Below are 14,409 nucleotides of genomic sequence, written 5' to 3' on the forward strand. Positions count from 1 at the left end.
TTGATCTTCTTTGAGGAGAATCATGGAAATTCTTCAGTGCTTTCCACAAAGCCCAGAAATCATTTGCATCTGTATTGCAGACATCATTGCATGTGAACTCCTTGACCTGCAGACTGGACAATTCACTGGGAACCACACTTCATTCCAAGATGTTTAATCCCCTGGTTCCACTGGATAATAAATGTCGTTCTACAAGGACCCCCTCCCCACCCTTCCACAATATGCGTACTTTCTAAAGTGGCCTCATATGTGTTAGGAAGTCAGAGAATCTGTATTTTGACATGACATGAAGTAACAGCTGGTCAACTGTCTAAACCAGTCAACCTGGTTTTAGATGAGATTACATTACCACATGGACTTGAACTTAGGATACAGAAATAGCAGAAATCTTTAACACTGGTGTTTATTATCTATTTTCCTTTATCAATCCATGCTTCCTTTTAGACAAACTGTGTATTTTGTAGAGTTAGGCAATGAGAAGACAAGATGGGAGGAGAAATGAAAGAGCAAGGATCAAAGTTTGATTAACTTTATCCTCAGGAATAAAAGGTCAAATACTATGAGAAATTTATAAGACTTTAGAACATTTTTTTGTTCTGTTAATTGTTGGTGACTCCTTCATTTGTTTTTCTTTAAGTGATTATCAGTAGAGTCCATAAAAAGTTAGACATCTCATATGCCCATTTAGGGGCATTAAGCAAGTTAACAATTGAATAAAATGTATCACTAGTGGTAAAGAACCTGCCTGCAATGCAGGAGACATAAGAGATGAGGGTTCAATTCCTGGGTAGGGAAGATCCCCTAGAGGAGGGCATGGCAACCCACTCCAGTATTCTTGCCTGGAGAATCCCATGGACAGAGGAGCCTGGCGGACTATGGTCCATAGGGTCGCAAAGAGTCGGACACAGCTGAAGTGACTCAGCACACACCAGCACACAGGCACACACGTATCCTACTTCACACACAGTTTGGGAGAGATGAAAAGAACCCTCCAAACAGAGTAAGTGATAGCTTTTAAAAAGGTAAAGAAAGCAAGCTGAACTCCTCAGAGCATAGCAAGGAATGGTCCCCAGGCTAAGAAGTACTCCCTGGATTTAGACCTGTCAGGATTTCTATAAATAAGATTCCTGCTTTGCATAGAAGAATGAACTAGATAACCCTAAAAGTTTCTTCCTAGGAAATCTGCTGGTTCAGTGGTTAGAACTCTGTGCTTTCACTGCTGTGGGCTGCATGGTGCAGAAAAAGAAAAATTCTTCCTAATCTAATATTTTTCTAATATCTTCCTTAAGATAAGGAAGATAGTTCCATCATGTCTAGTAGAAAAATGGTAGAAATAGCTTCCATAAGAGATTTAAAGATAAATTCTGTAGTTGGGTGAGAATTAAAATAACATAATTGCTAATATTTTATGATGAAGCCATAACTGAAATTTCCACAATAAGAATTCTTGAAAATAAAGTGGTGGTGGTTTTCCTTCTAGAATTTAGATAGTTCTAATGGGGCTATTTTATTTAAAATAGCACTCTCAAAGTGGATCTGGCTTTCCTGGTGGCTCAGACGGTAAAGACTCCACCTGCAATGCAGGAGACCCTGGGTTGGAAAGATCCCCTGGAAAAGGGAATGGCTAGCTACCTGCTCCAGTATTCTTGCCTGGAGAATCCCATGGATGGAGGAGCCTGGCAGGCTGTAGTCCTTGGGGTTGCAAAGGGTCGGACACAACTGAGTGACTAACACACACACTCAAAGTGGATCACATATACATGACACAGAAAAGATCCTATAAGTACCTATTGATTTACTGATTTATAGGTTGATTTAATGCCACTTAAAGGAGGAATGAAACAGTATAATAAAAGTAGCTAAGAAGTGCTAATGTCATAGGAATTTGCTATGTCTATAGCTCTTGTTCTTGAACTACAAATCTTTGGAGACAGTATTGGATTTTGGATAATGTAAAATGTGGATTTGTATTCAATGGATGAGCCTTCTGGGTGGGATGTCTCTTCTTGATATGAGATCTTTTTCTATAAGTAACAAGGCTGAGATGGTGTGCTGAATTATCAGAATTTTCATATATTTGAATCATTTATGAGGTAGATACAAAGAAAGTACTAGAAATCTCAGTCTTATTCAGTGCCAAACAAAAATCTGTACATTAGTACAGGGAACAAAATTCTTAAGTCCCTAAAGTTATCATCTGGGAGTAAATAAAAGGGAAGAACAATTATAGTCAAATGTCTATGACTAAATACATTTGATTCATCAGATTTTGTTCTTGGACTCCTTCAGTTTTTAGAAAACAGTACAAACAGCAATAACAGGTTCAGTGATGAAAGTAAGGTATATCCTTGGAGGGCAAATTCAGACCAATCTCCTCACATTCTATGTCAAAAATTCAAGACATTATAAATGGAAATTAGCAGTTAATATTTATGGAGCATCTGCTATATGCCAGATGTGATGCAGAATGTTCTACATACATGACGTCACATAATCTTAATTTTAACAGTCCCATGAGTTAGTGTTACTAGCCTCCTTTTACAGCTCATAGCTCTGAAGCTCTGTAAGATCCTTAGTCATCTACTTAATAAGGCAGAAAAATGGACTAATATATTATTCTATGAAATTATCAAATGCAAAATAAAAAATTTTTCTGATTAACCATTATTAATGAGAACCTCCTAATCCCACTCATTCCTTTCAATCAAGATTTTACCATCCTGTAGTATAGTATTCAAATGATGGAGATGCATTTGAAATCTAATTATTTTAAGTAATATTGATATAATCAGCATCAGAACTTTTAAGCTGTGTCATTAATTCTTTATTCTAACTACATGAGTTCATAGAATGAGTCAGCTACCCCACCTTATTGAGAATTCATTCATTCAACACTCACTATGTGCCAGGCATGGTGCTAGGCACCAAGATGCTGGAGATATGGCTATAGGAGAGAAAGAGAGACAGATCCTCCTTAGAAGAGCTACTTACAAACTTCAAACTTGCCGGGGAAAAGTTTGTTTTAATTCACTTAGAATATATATATGTTTGCTTATCTTTGCAACAGCCCTGTGAAGTGTTATCATTCCCCTTTTACACATTATGAAGGTAAGACTAAGGGCAATCGCATGAATTGCCAGAAGCTACCCAGATAGGACTTCCCTCGTAGTTCAGCTGGTAAAGAATCCGCCTGCAATGCAGGAGACCCCGGTTTGATTCCTGGGTCAGGAAGATCTCCTGGAGAAGGGGATAGCCTACCCACTCCAGTATTTATGGGCTTCCTTGGAGGCTCAGATGGTAAAGAATCCGCCTACTGGGAGACCTGGGTTTGATCCCTGAATTGGGAAGATCCCCTGGAGGAGAGCATGGCAACCCAGTCCAGTATTCTGGAGAATCCCCATGGACAGATGAGCCTGACGGGCTACAGTCCATGTGGTTGCTGAGAGTTGGACACAACTGAGCGACTAAGCACAGCACACCCAGATAGAAAATGATAGAGCCAGGATTTGAACCCCAATCTCTCAGGCTTCGAAGCATATATTGTTTCCACTATAATATTCTATCTTCCATGGAACTTGTTTTGATCAGCCTGATATCACAGAAAGAAATACCAAGAAAAGTCTTAGAATAGTACACTAATCGTATTGGACTCTGTGACTATTCAAGTGCAAGAAGTACATTCATTTGTAAATTATGTAAAAACTAATCTTCTTTGAAAATAGTCTTGGTCATGATCTGAAAGTTTTCTAGTGTTAGTGTTAGGTGCTCAGTTGTGTCTGACTCTTTGTAACCCCGTGGACTGTAGCCCATGGGGAGAAGCCAGGCTTCTCTGTCTATGGCATTCTCCAGGCAGCAATACTGGAGTGTGTTGTCACTTCCTTGTCCTGGTGATCTTCCCAACCCAGGAATTGAATCTGGGTCTCCTGCATCGTAGCTGGATTCTTTACAGTCTGAGCCACATAGCAATTATTTGTTTCTTTAGTTCTGTTCATGGTAGGGATTTAATAGGACATGGACGGAACAGAATTTTGGATTCTGTGGGAAAAGGCGAGGGTGGGATGTTTTGAGAGAACAGCACTGAAGCATGTATATTATCTAGGGTGAAACAGATCACCAGCCCAGGCTGGATGCATGAGACAAGTGCTCGGGCCTGGTGCACTGGGAAGACCCAGAGGGATGGGATGGGGAGGGAGGTGGGAGGGGGGATCGGGATGGGGAATACATGTAAATCCATGGCTGATTCATGTCAATGTATGACAAAAACCACTACAATATTGTAAAGTAATTAGCCTCCAACTAATAAAAATAAATGAAAAAAAAGACTCTTACCAAATTAAAAAAAAAATAGGACATGGATAGGATGCAGTGAATGGTTGAGTTAAGATACAGACACAAGTTTTCATTCTTTCACTTAGCTACTCAGATGATGTAAAGGAAAATGTTTGACAAGTCCCAGAAGACTTTTTAATGGAGGTGTTCCGAGTGGAATCTGATTGCAGAACAAATGGTATTTGTTCCATGGGCTGAAAACAGCATAGAGATACTTTTCATTAAAAACAAGAATGTAAAGCCATTTTGTTAGCACCTTAACATTCATTTTACTGAAATTTGGTTGACCTTTAGCTGACTGGATTTCAAATTTTCATTGACATTTTACAACATTTCTTTAAGAATTGTACAGCTGTGGGATATAGAAAATTTGGGAGGTAAAGAGTGAGCCATAGCAAGCCAACTTGATTCCTCTTTTGATAGGATTAGAGGACCAGTAGATAAAAGACTTAGGAGAGATCACCTAACTTTGGATTTTTAACAAAGCTCTTGATTTCACATTTCATGAAGCTTTAATTGAAACACTTGAAATTCTAGGTGCTGCTGCCAGAGGAGTAAGAAACTATCTCTGTTCACCCCTGACTGAAACATATAAGACTTGGGAATAAAAAATGACTTTTGCCATTTTATATTGTGCAGCAGCGACCAGTAAAGTGACCATGCTCTGAGATCATTTGAAGAGGATGGGATTAATACTACCCAAATCTGGGTTGTAATTTCCCATCATTCCAACTACTAAATAACTCCCTTGCAAGTTTTATATCTTTGTTTCCTTTTCTAGTTTGCTTATGGTTTTCTTTTTTGGAAATCCTTATATTATTGTTGGCAGTGACTTTAACACCAGGATAGGTGGGCTACAATCCAGGGGGTCACAAAGAGTCAGACACAACTGAGTGACTAAGCACACACACGCAGTCTAATGTTACATCTGCATCAATTCAACAATCCTTGCAATGAAAGAAAGGAAAAAAATGTCCAGAGATAATCTAAAAAATATGTGACCAAACTTTTCAAAGGAAGAGTAGGTCCATCCATAGCCACATTTAAAGAGGGTCCTAGCTCTTTAGGCTTCCCAGGTGGTACTAGTGGTAAAGAACCCACCTTCCACTGCAGGAGATGTAAGAGACGTGGGTTCAATCTCTGGGTCAGGAAGATCCCCTGGAGAAGGAAATGGCAATCCACTCCAGTATTCTTGCCTGGAGAATCCCATGGATAGAGGAACCTGGAGGGGCTACAGTCCATAGGGTCACAAAGAGTTGGACAGGACTGAAGCAACTTAGCACGAAGCACTATCTCTTTCAGGGAGGTGATAGCCATAATGTTAATTTATGGTCATAAATGTTAATTTCCAAGAAACAGGAGGGATCTTACAAATGACAGAGCTGCAGTCTTATAAAAGCCTATATTTTAATTCTGTACTTATCAACAAGATCTGTAAAAATGGCAGAGGGCAACTAATTGGCTTTTAAGGAATTCGCCTGTTACTGCCAAGCTTTTAGGATTTAGACAGTTTTCCTCTAGTGGCTCATACAATAAAACCTAGAGACATCCCAGTCCTTAATGGAGTCTGGATTTTGGCTTTCTTTTTCTTCTTTAGGGTTGAACCAGCTGCCCTTTGACCCTGCCAACAACAACGAGCCCCTGCAGTTTGGTAGTGCCAGTGGCCCTCTGGTCACAGAAGGCCTCATTGAGAATGGAGGGGAGTCAAGCAAGAAAAGAAAGAGAACAAATGCTCCTTCAGGTAAGCTAGGCAATAATCCCTGCTCTTAGGCCAGTGCCGCTGAGTCAACGCTGTCCCGGAGCCTGTTTGTGGTGGGCACTGGTCTAGGATTTGTAAGAGCTATAGAAATGAGAAAGAGGCCCCTGCCCTCGAGGAACTCATGGTGGAACAGAGGGAGGAAAAAGCACATACTTGAATAACTCTAATCATAAAGGAGAGTATTGTCAGTGCTGTGGTAAATGTGTAAAAGGGAAGAAAACCTATGGGAGCACAAACAGGGGATGAGTTTCAATCAGCTTTGGGCATCATGGAATACTTCAAAGCAGACATGGCATCTGTAGCTGGCCCTTGAATGGATAGGCAAGAAGAGATGAAAAAAAACATTCGATTTATGCAGAAAGAATTACACGAGTGAGTGATGTCACTGTACATCTTTCTTTGTACGTACAAGTAGTAGGAACCATCACTTATACTCATGTGGATAACTGCCTATATTTGCATCTCCCCACCCCACCCCTGTTTCCCCGAGTACACACCATGCCCACATGTGTTCCATGCCCTCATAGCTCTCTGAGAACAGCTGATGAACAGATTGTTCTAAATCCTGTATAACAGCTAACTGAATTTTTAGCCTCCCCTGCAATTCCCCCATCGTTCATTCTCTGTTGACCTAGTCACATGTTATATTTCTCCAAAACAAGTGGGGGTTGGAAATGGGAGAACCAGATCTTCACTGATCACTTCAAATATTAAGTGATTAAATATTAAAATATTAATATAAATATTAAAGTAAGAGAAAATATTTTTTAAATTTCATCTCTTTGTTACTTGGCTATTTATTCATTTGAAAATAGTATCTGTAATCCATAGAGACTGATCTGAGATTTTAACATAGGCCTAATAGACATGTGCATGGGGTTTGGGGTTTTGTTTCATTCTGTTTTTTACTATTACTTTGACATTCGTCTTATAAAATGGAGCATGTTTACAAACATACAATGTCATACCTGACTCTTAGATCATAGGTCTTTCTGCTTATAAATCAAGATATTTGTTCAATACAAGTTTGGAAAACAAAAATACAGTAAATCATTAGCTATCTAGACCCCTCAAGAAAAGTGTGATTTTTTTGTTTGTTTTTTGGTTTTTTTTGGAAAGGCATAGTATACAGCTAAGGAAATGACTTGAGTTGTAATCCTAGCTTGCTCTGTCTGTGCCTGCGGGTGGGTTTCTTAACCTCTCTGACTTTCACTTTCTTCAACTGTAATGTTAAAAATGGCACTAAAACCTCTTAAGGTTATTAGTAGAGTTAAATGAAATTAGATAAATTGTTTAGCTTGACATCTGCACACAATTCCTCTCTTAATAAATCCCTTCATAAATGTTGCTATTTTGTTATTATATGATAATATTACAAACTTCATTGTTTTAAACATCAATGCATTTCACATTTTTAGGTTAAACATTGTGAATACAAATTGTGTATGTGTAATATCTGTCTTTTTAAGTCATATATCAACATAATCTAAACTTTGCTTGATCATTTAAATGCAAAATTCCAGTCATTAGTCATTGTACTGTGATGTAAATGAGTTTGAGTAAGCTCTGGGAGTTGGTGATGGACAGGGAAGCCTGGCATGCTGCAGTCCATGGGGTTGCAAAGAGTCAGACACGACTGAGCGACTGAACTGAACTGAATTGTGCTGCAATACTCTATTATACTTTTCTGAGTTTACTAAGGAATATAGACCCTTTTCACACATCAGCCCCGTTTTATCCACGTGCTGCCTCCTTTCTGCAGCCTGCACTCGTCTCTAGTTTCTCTAACTGTCCCTTCTGTAACAACCCCTTTTCTCCTTCTAATCAGTTACAAACTTTAAAAAAAAAAAAAGGCAAGATCTCCAGGTTGGTGTGTTAAATGAATATGTTAAGTAAGAGTTAAATCAGCTGTGAGAGAACCTGCTATGGAGAGAGATACAAGATTTAGGGCATCAACTTTAAAACATCTATTTTGGCTGCTCTGACGCCTTTTTTGATCACCTAGTTTTTCCACTGTGTTCATGGTGAGTGATGTGCTGGTTTAGAATAATACCTCCAGAACATTGGCTAGCTCATGAGGGTGGAGAAAAGGGGTATGTATTAATCTGAATTGTGAACCGACTTTTAAAGAATCGCAGTTTTATTCCTAATGAGCATACTCAGTGAGAGCGAAGTAACTGTTGAAGATATAGGATTTTAGCAGTAGATTATGTTAATCTATAATTAGCAGAATCAATTTGCATTCAAATAATGAATATGCGTAAGCTCTTAAAAAACAGTATGTTCTTAAAAATAGGTGAACTAGGCCCCTGGCAGGCTAAATTATCTCCCTTGTAATCTTTTTCCCACTATTTCCTTAGTGAACCCTTTCTTTGTAAGTATAATAGTATAGTAGTAACTCCAGCCCGGGTTAAATTACCACCAATTCTAAATTAGTGTAGTCCAAATTAATGAGATTTTACTATACGAGGAGTCCCATAATTGTTCAGCTGGCAATCTTATGGTATTAGAAATGAGCAGATTGTTTTATAAGGGTATTTTCTTCCTATGCAGTTCTAGACAAAAGGAAGAGGGAATATATTTTGTGAATAGGAACTTCCTGCTTATTTTATCACCATTGCCTTCATCCTAGCAAGAAGGAAAGCCACCAGCCATTTCAGTTCTAAGCTGAGATACTCATGCAGCCATTACATCGCTCAACTCTGTGACCTCTTTGAATCAAAACTCTCTCCCTCCCTCTCTGTCACTACACATGATGGAGAATTCCGTGCCTGCAGCTCTGGTTCCTCACCATACATTCTATTCTTCCTTCCCACCCCTCATACCTCACCCTTTTCTACAAACTGCCTCTCCCTTTTTATACTAGAATTGATCTCTTAAAGGTCGCCAGCAACCTCCGAATTGTCACAGTCAGTGGTCCTTTGGCAGATCTCAGCTCCCTTGACCTGTTTGCTTCATTTCATGCTGTTAACAAGCTCGCCTTGCTTGAATTCTTTCTACTTCTGCTTTCCTTGGCAATACACTTTGCAGATTCCTCTTCCTTTTCTGACTCTTTCAAGCATTCTTTCTCTTTTCTTCCTGCCTCTGCTTTAAGTGAGTATACTATTATCCACGGGCTTCCCTCGTGGCTCAAATGGTAAAGAATCCGCCTACAATGCAGGAGACCCAGGTTTGATCCCAGGGTGGAGAAGATACCACTCCATTTTTCTTGCTTGGAGAATCCCATGAACAGAGGAGACTGGCGGGCTACAGTCCATGGGGTTGCAAAGAGTCAGACACGACTGTGCAACTAAGTATGCACGCACTATTATCCACATTTATAGGTAAAGAAATAAAGGATGAATAAACTTTCCTAAGAATGAGCATTTAGCAGGTGGTTTGACTAGACCTGCAAATCCAGAGCTTTTCTCTAACTACTTTCCCAGAAGTACTGTGTCTGTAGATATTAGAAGTCTGGGTCTGTTACTAAAATGCATAGTAAGCATTGGTGGCACACTAGGGAAAGCTGTGTTTGTTTGAGAGTAAGGTGAGCAGCACTTGGATTTGATCATCTCTAGGATCCCTTCACAGAGAAGGCAATGGCACCCCATTCCAGTACTCTTGCCTGGAAAATCCCTTGGACAGAGGAGCCTGGTAGGCTGCAGTCCATGGGGTCACGAAGAGTCGGACACGATTGAATGACTTCACTTTCACTTTTCACTTTCATGCGTTGGAGAAGGAAATGGCAACCCACTCCACTGTTCTTGCCTGGAGAATCCCAGGGACGGAGGAGCCTGGTGGGCTGCCGTCTATGGGGTCGCACAGAGTCGGACACGACTGAAGTGACTTAACAGCAGCAGCAGCAGCAGGATCCCTTCAAAGGCAGAGATCCCATTGTCCCTTCTTTTCAGGTACTCCCCCAACAAGTTTTCTATTTCCACCAAGGTTGTCTGCTACCTTTCTCCAAATAGGCAATGGGCCTGCCTACTTCGGGACCTTGCTCATGCCATTTACTTTGCCTGGCATGCTTGTCCTCTTCTTTCATATGTCAAAATCATGTCCAAGGGACAGTACCTATTACAAGTCATACCTTCTCCAGAAAGCCTTCTGGAGCATCCTAGTTAGAATTATTCACTCATACCTCTGAAACTCCTTGGTCATTATATTCATATGAATCACTTGCCACTGATTATAGACCACCTTGAACTATTGGCTATCTGTTCATACTAATGTATCTGAACTTTTCAACTCAGTCATCAGACCATGATTGGAAGGGCCCCTGTGCCATATGCTTTTTGGCAAAGATACAGTCTTGCATACAACAGATGTTAAAGAAATGTTTGTTGACTGATCACATATCTGGCAGAAGAATTACTTTCCCTTTGCCTTGATATTCTCTGTCATCCTCATGTCACTTGCAGGGTAGACCTGTGCACAAGCTAGGCACTCAGTAGCTAATGTTGATTAACTGACTGCCTCACTTGTCCCTAAAGGTCAGACTCGACATTCATGAGATTACATCCCTAGAGTAACCACACATTGAATCTGTGTGCTTGGGAAACAGATACCCAACCCTAATGGAATCTTTTCCTCTTAACTGGATGAAATTTCACGTGTGCCCAAGGGAAACTAACAGCTGGAATTGGGTGTCCTGTCCCAACCCCTCTGTGAAGTAGATCCATAACCTGAATTATATATTAGTGTGTATTTGGCCATAAACTGTTTCTATGTGGATCTGACTGCTTTGCACTCTTAAGGTGAGTTCAGAATTCCTCAGTGTGTTTGCTCTCAAATTTCACCTTTTCCCCATGGAAATGTTTCCTGGTGATGCTGCAGCTGCACAGATTTTCTAAGATTGTGGTGAGTCCACTTATTCACATGGTTCTCTATGGCTAAAGAGTTAGAAACATTTTAAACCCTTGTCAAATCATAGTGCCAAGTTCCTGTCCAGGAGATACCAGCTGTCTCCTGGTTTGAGATCCACCTGGATTTGTAGAAGCAGAGATACCAACCCTTTTCGCAAATACTTCCACTGAAGTGGAAGAATCTATGAGTCTTGCAAGGCCAACCAGATGATAACTAAAATTAAATTCACTGTTTTAAGCACCAACATCACAGTACACTGGCATTCTAATAAGATGCCAGCTCATTGAAAGAGTGGGCAACTAACTTGGGGATAATTATGATACCAGAATGATCATCCAGATGTGGACATAGTCCTGCCTCTATTGCCTTCCCTCATAATTCTGTGTTGAAAGATAGGTTTGCGTTTAATTATGTGATGCCTAATACTGGCAAAAATAAGCAATTTTGCCAAAGTTCATGTGAATAATGAATAGCTCAGTATGAAAAAGGACCTTCAACCATTTTCCATTTGCAATAATGATTGAACCCTAAGAGTACAAGTTTTCCAGGAAGACCCTTCAGTTCAATGATAAGTTGCATTGATATTGTGATTCTTTCTCTTAATATATTTTCATATTCATTTCACTTTCCAGATGAGGTGCTAATAACCAGAGAGGAGACATAACTTTGACTGAAATGGAGTAGCATCACCAGGAATGTTAGGATATTCTAAGGACCTCCAGACAGTTTCTAAACTTGATCATAGACTCCTAACTCAGTTCTCACAGTTTCCTTTAGCATTCCTAGAAGTCAGAATGAGACTTGACAATATAAAAGACAGTGAACAGTTCCAGCACTGCCAAGACTAAATTAACAAGGAGAAGAGGTTCAGTCAGACATAAAGAAGAACTATGTTGGAATGAGTTATCAGAGGAAGTTGTTTAAGCCTGCTTGGAAATGAAATATAAAAATGGGATCAACACTTATCTGCCTGAGAGTACTTTTGTTCCTTTCTTACCTAGAAGAGGGGCAATGAACCAGGAAACTTTTTAATGACACTTTCAGCCCTTTGATTTACCTCAGCTTCACAAGGCTAAGACTTTTATTTCATATGTACTTTGAAGTCCACAAATGAAAGCATTGATTGTTTTTAAAGAAAGAAAATGCCACCATTTTATATCTTGGTGTGTGGTATTTCTAGCATGTCAGCTGAATTATTATATTGCCAAAGGCAAGAAGAGCCTATTGTTCCTTGAGATGGAATTAAAATAAGAAAAAGAGTAGACTAATAGCCCTACTCAATTTCTTTAGTCCTTTGGATGTTTTTATCTGGTTACAGTTTCAAAAAATAAAGCCGTATCTTGATAACTAGAGGATCAAAAAAGTAAGCTGTCTTCTTTCTCAGTTCTGATAGAAACTCTGTGTGAAATTTTTCATCTTCAAGGACTGTCAGGAGGAGGGGAGATTGAGCTTGGCACAGAAGACGCAAGATAGAAGAATGCAAACACACCTCTCTTAACTTGCTCCAACCATCTGAATAGCTTTGGAATGATTTTGTGACTTCTTTGTACCTCATAAGTTCTTTCACAGACCTGAAGTATGAGTCAGCCTCATGTGTTGGTAATATAGACGCTAATGATATACGTGTTGAGTCATAGTATTTCAGAGTTGAAAGCAATCTTGTCTAACTCCATCATTTTCACAAATGAAGAAACTGAAAGCCAGAGAAGGGACTTTTCTAAAGTCATGTGATTAATTATGAATAGTAGCAGAACCAGAACTGCTTATTACCAGACCTTTATAATCATTTCAAGTTGGCTAGGACTATGGCATGTGATTGATTCATTTGTATTGAAGCAAGTTTATCCGTGACCTAGAGGAGTTGCCTTCCTCCATGCTAGTATCAATATTGCATGATTTGTAGCAAGCTAATGCCACCTCATGTGAAGAGTTGACTCATTGGAAAAGACCCTGATGCTGGGAGGGATTGGGGGCAGGAGGAGAAGGGGACGACAGAGGATGAAATGGCTGGATGGCATCACCGACTCGAATGGCATGAGTTTGAGTAAACTCTGGGAGTTGGTGATGGACAGGGAGGCCTGGCGTGCTGCGATTCATGTGGTCGCAAAGAGTCGGACACGACTGAGCGACTGAACTGAACTGAACTGAACTGAATGCAGTGGTATATAGGCCCCATATCTGTTCTGTCTGCCACACAGGAAAAGGCCCTTTGGCCTCAAACTAGAAGTTTGAGGCTGGGAAACACCTATGAGGAAATTGCTTTTGTAGAGCTACAAGTCCAGCAGCTCAGCAAATCACAGAATAAGCTCTTTGTGACACCTGCTTACTTGGCAGGGAACAGTTTGTTTCCCCCATCCCAGCCTACCCTACGGCCACTACATCCAAATAGGAAAAAATTTCATTATCGTGTTTTATCTGTTATTTAAGCTTTGTCGCATAATTTTGTCTAGAGGATCTCTTTCAATTTCTCGATTTTGAGTGTAAGGACTTGTCTGATAAAAATCAGTTTTAGGTCAGTAAAATCCAATTTCACAGTAAAAGGGTTCTTGGATTTGGAAAGGTTGTTTCTCTCCTGTTAGCTTAGTGAAGTCATCAAAGCAAGTGTTGCTCTTGACTTTGAGGCCTATATGGGCCTCCGTGGCCTCACTGGCCTCAGAGAGAAATAAGCATACTTAGACATGTTATAAGAATATTGAAGACTCTGAGTTTAGTACTCAGTTTGCAACTTGCAAGTCTTTGGACCCAGGGCAAATCACAGAAGCCTTTTCCAGTTGCTACTTCTGTTAAATGGGAAAAGTGTTTTGAAAACTATCAGATACTACTTGTATAGTTGCTACTACTGATGCCTGTCGAGTTTGCGAGTGTGAGTGCTCTTCTTTCAATTCTGAGTCAAACTGAGAGCAGACACAAAAGGCCACTTGAGGAACAAGATATAGTATCAACTTTATTATAAGTAAAACTATAAGAACATGACTTGGCCTAAGGCCTAATGAAGCTTCCTACCATCTCCTGCTCCAAATCTCTACATTGATACTCACCAATAGGGAAGATTGAGTCAGCAGAACAGACCATTTACCTTATTATTGTCAATGAGAGTGATGCCCTAGGTCACAATTCAGTGGAAGCTAGAAATTAAGAGCAAGATGGGCCTCTGGGCATGACAACTGGAAAACTGTACCTGTGCCCTGCCTAAGTGCTGCTCACTTTAGAAGAGAGAAAAGGTCATGTTCAACTTGAGGACATTTTGACCTGAGAACCAGAATGAAGAGGTTAAGCCAGAAATGAGCACTTATTTTTATTCTAATCTTACTAATCAGATAAGTGGATGTTCCTCCTGTGCCAAGGAGCAAGCAGGGGTGGAGAGAAAGCCCAGAGAAATCTCTATAGTACTGTCTGTCCTCTCTCACAAGTAGAATGGATGTTCTCTCCTCCCCATAGAATGATGCCAAGTGTGATGAGAACCTCCACTGTCCCAA

The 14,409-nt window shown here is 40.0% G+C and overlaps 1 protein-coding gene across 9 annotated transcripts in view; it reads left to right on the forward strand.

The window, feature by feature from the left end:
- Nucleotides 1-14,409, forward strand: part of ENOX2 (ecto-NOX disulfide-thiol exchanger 2) — a 281,078-nt gene that overhangs the window by 107,273 nt on the left and 159,396 nt on the right. For 6 of the 9 annotated variants that reach the window (XM_043457524.1, XM_043457527.1, XM_043457523.1 and 3 more), the window contains one exon: nucleotides 5,927-6,070. The exons of the other annotated variants lie outside the window; for them this stretch is intronic. Coding sequence is in view for 3 of the 6 variants with exons in the window: in XM_043457523.1 (XP_043313458.1) it covers nucleotides 5,927-6,070 (144 nt within the window). In the remaining 3 variants the exon portion in view is untranslated. The remainder of the gene's footprint in view (nucleotides 1-5,926; nucleotides 6,071-14,409) is intronic. 9 annotated transcript variants of the gene reach the window in all.

This window comes from Cervus canadensis, chromosome X (genome assembly GCF_019320065.1).
Source record: "Cervus canadensis isolate Bull #8, Minnesota chromosome X, ASM1932006v1, whole genome shotgun sequence".
Taxonomy (NCBI): Eukaryota; Metazoa; Chordata; class Mammalia; order Artiodactyla; family Cervidae; genus Cervus; species Cervus canadensis.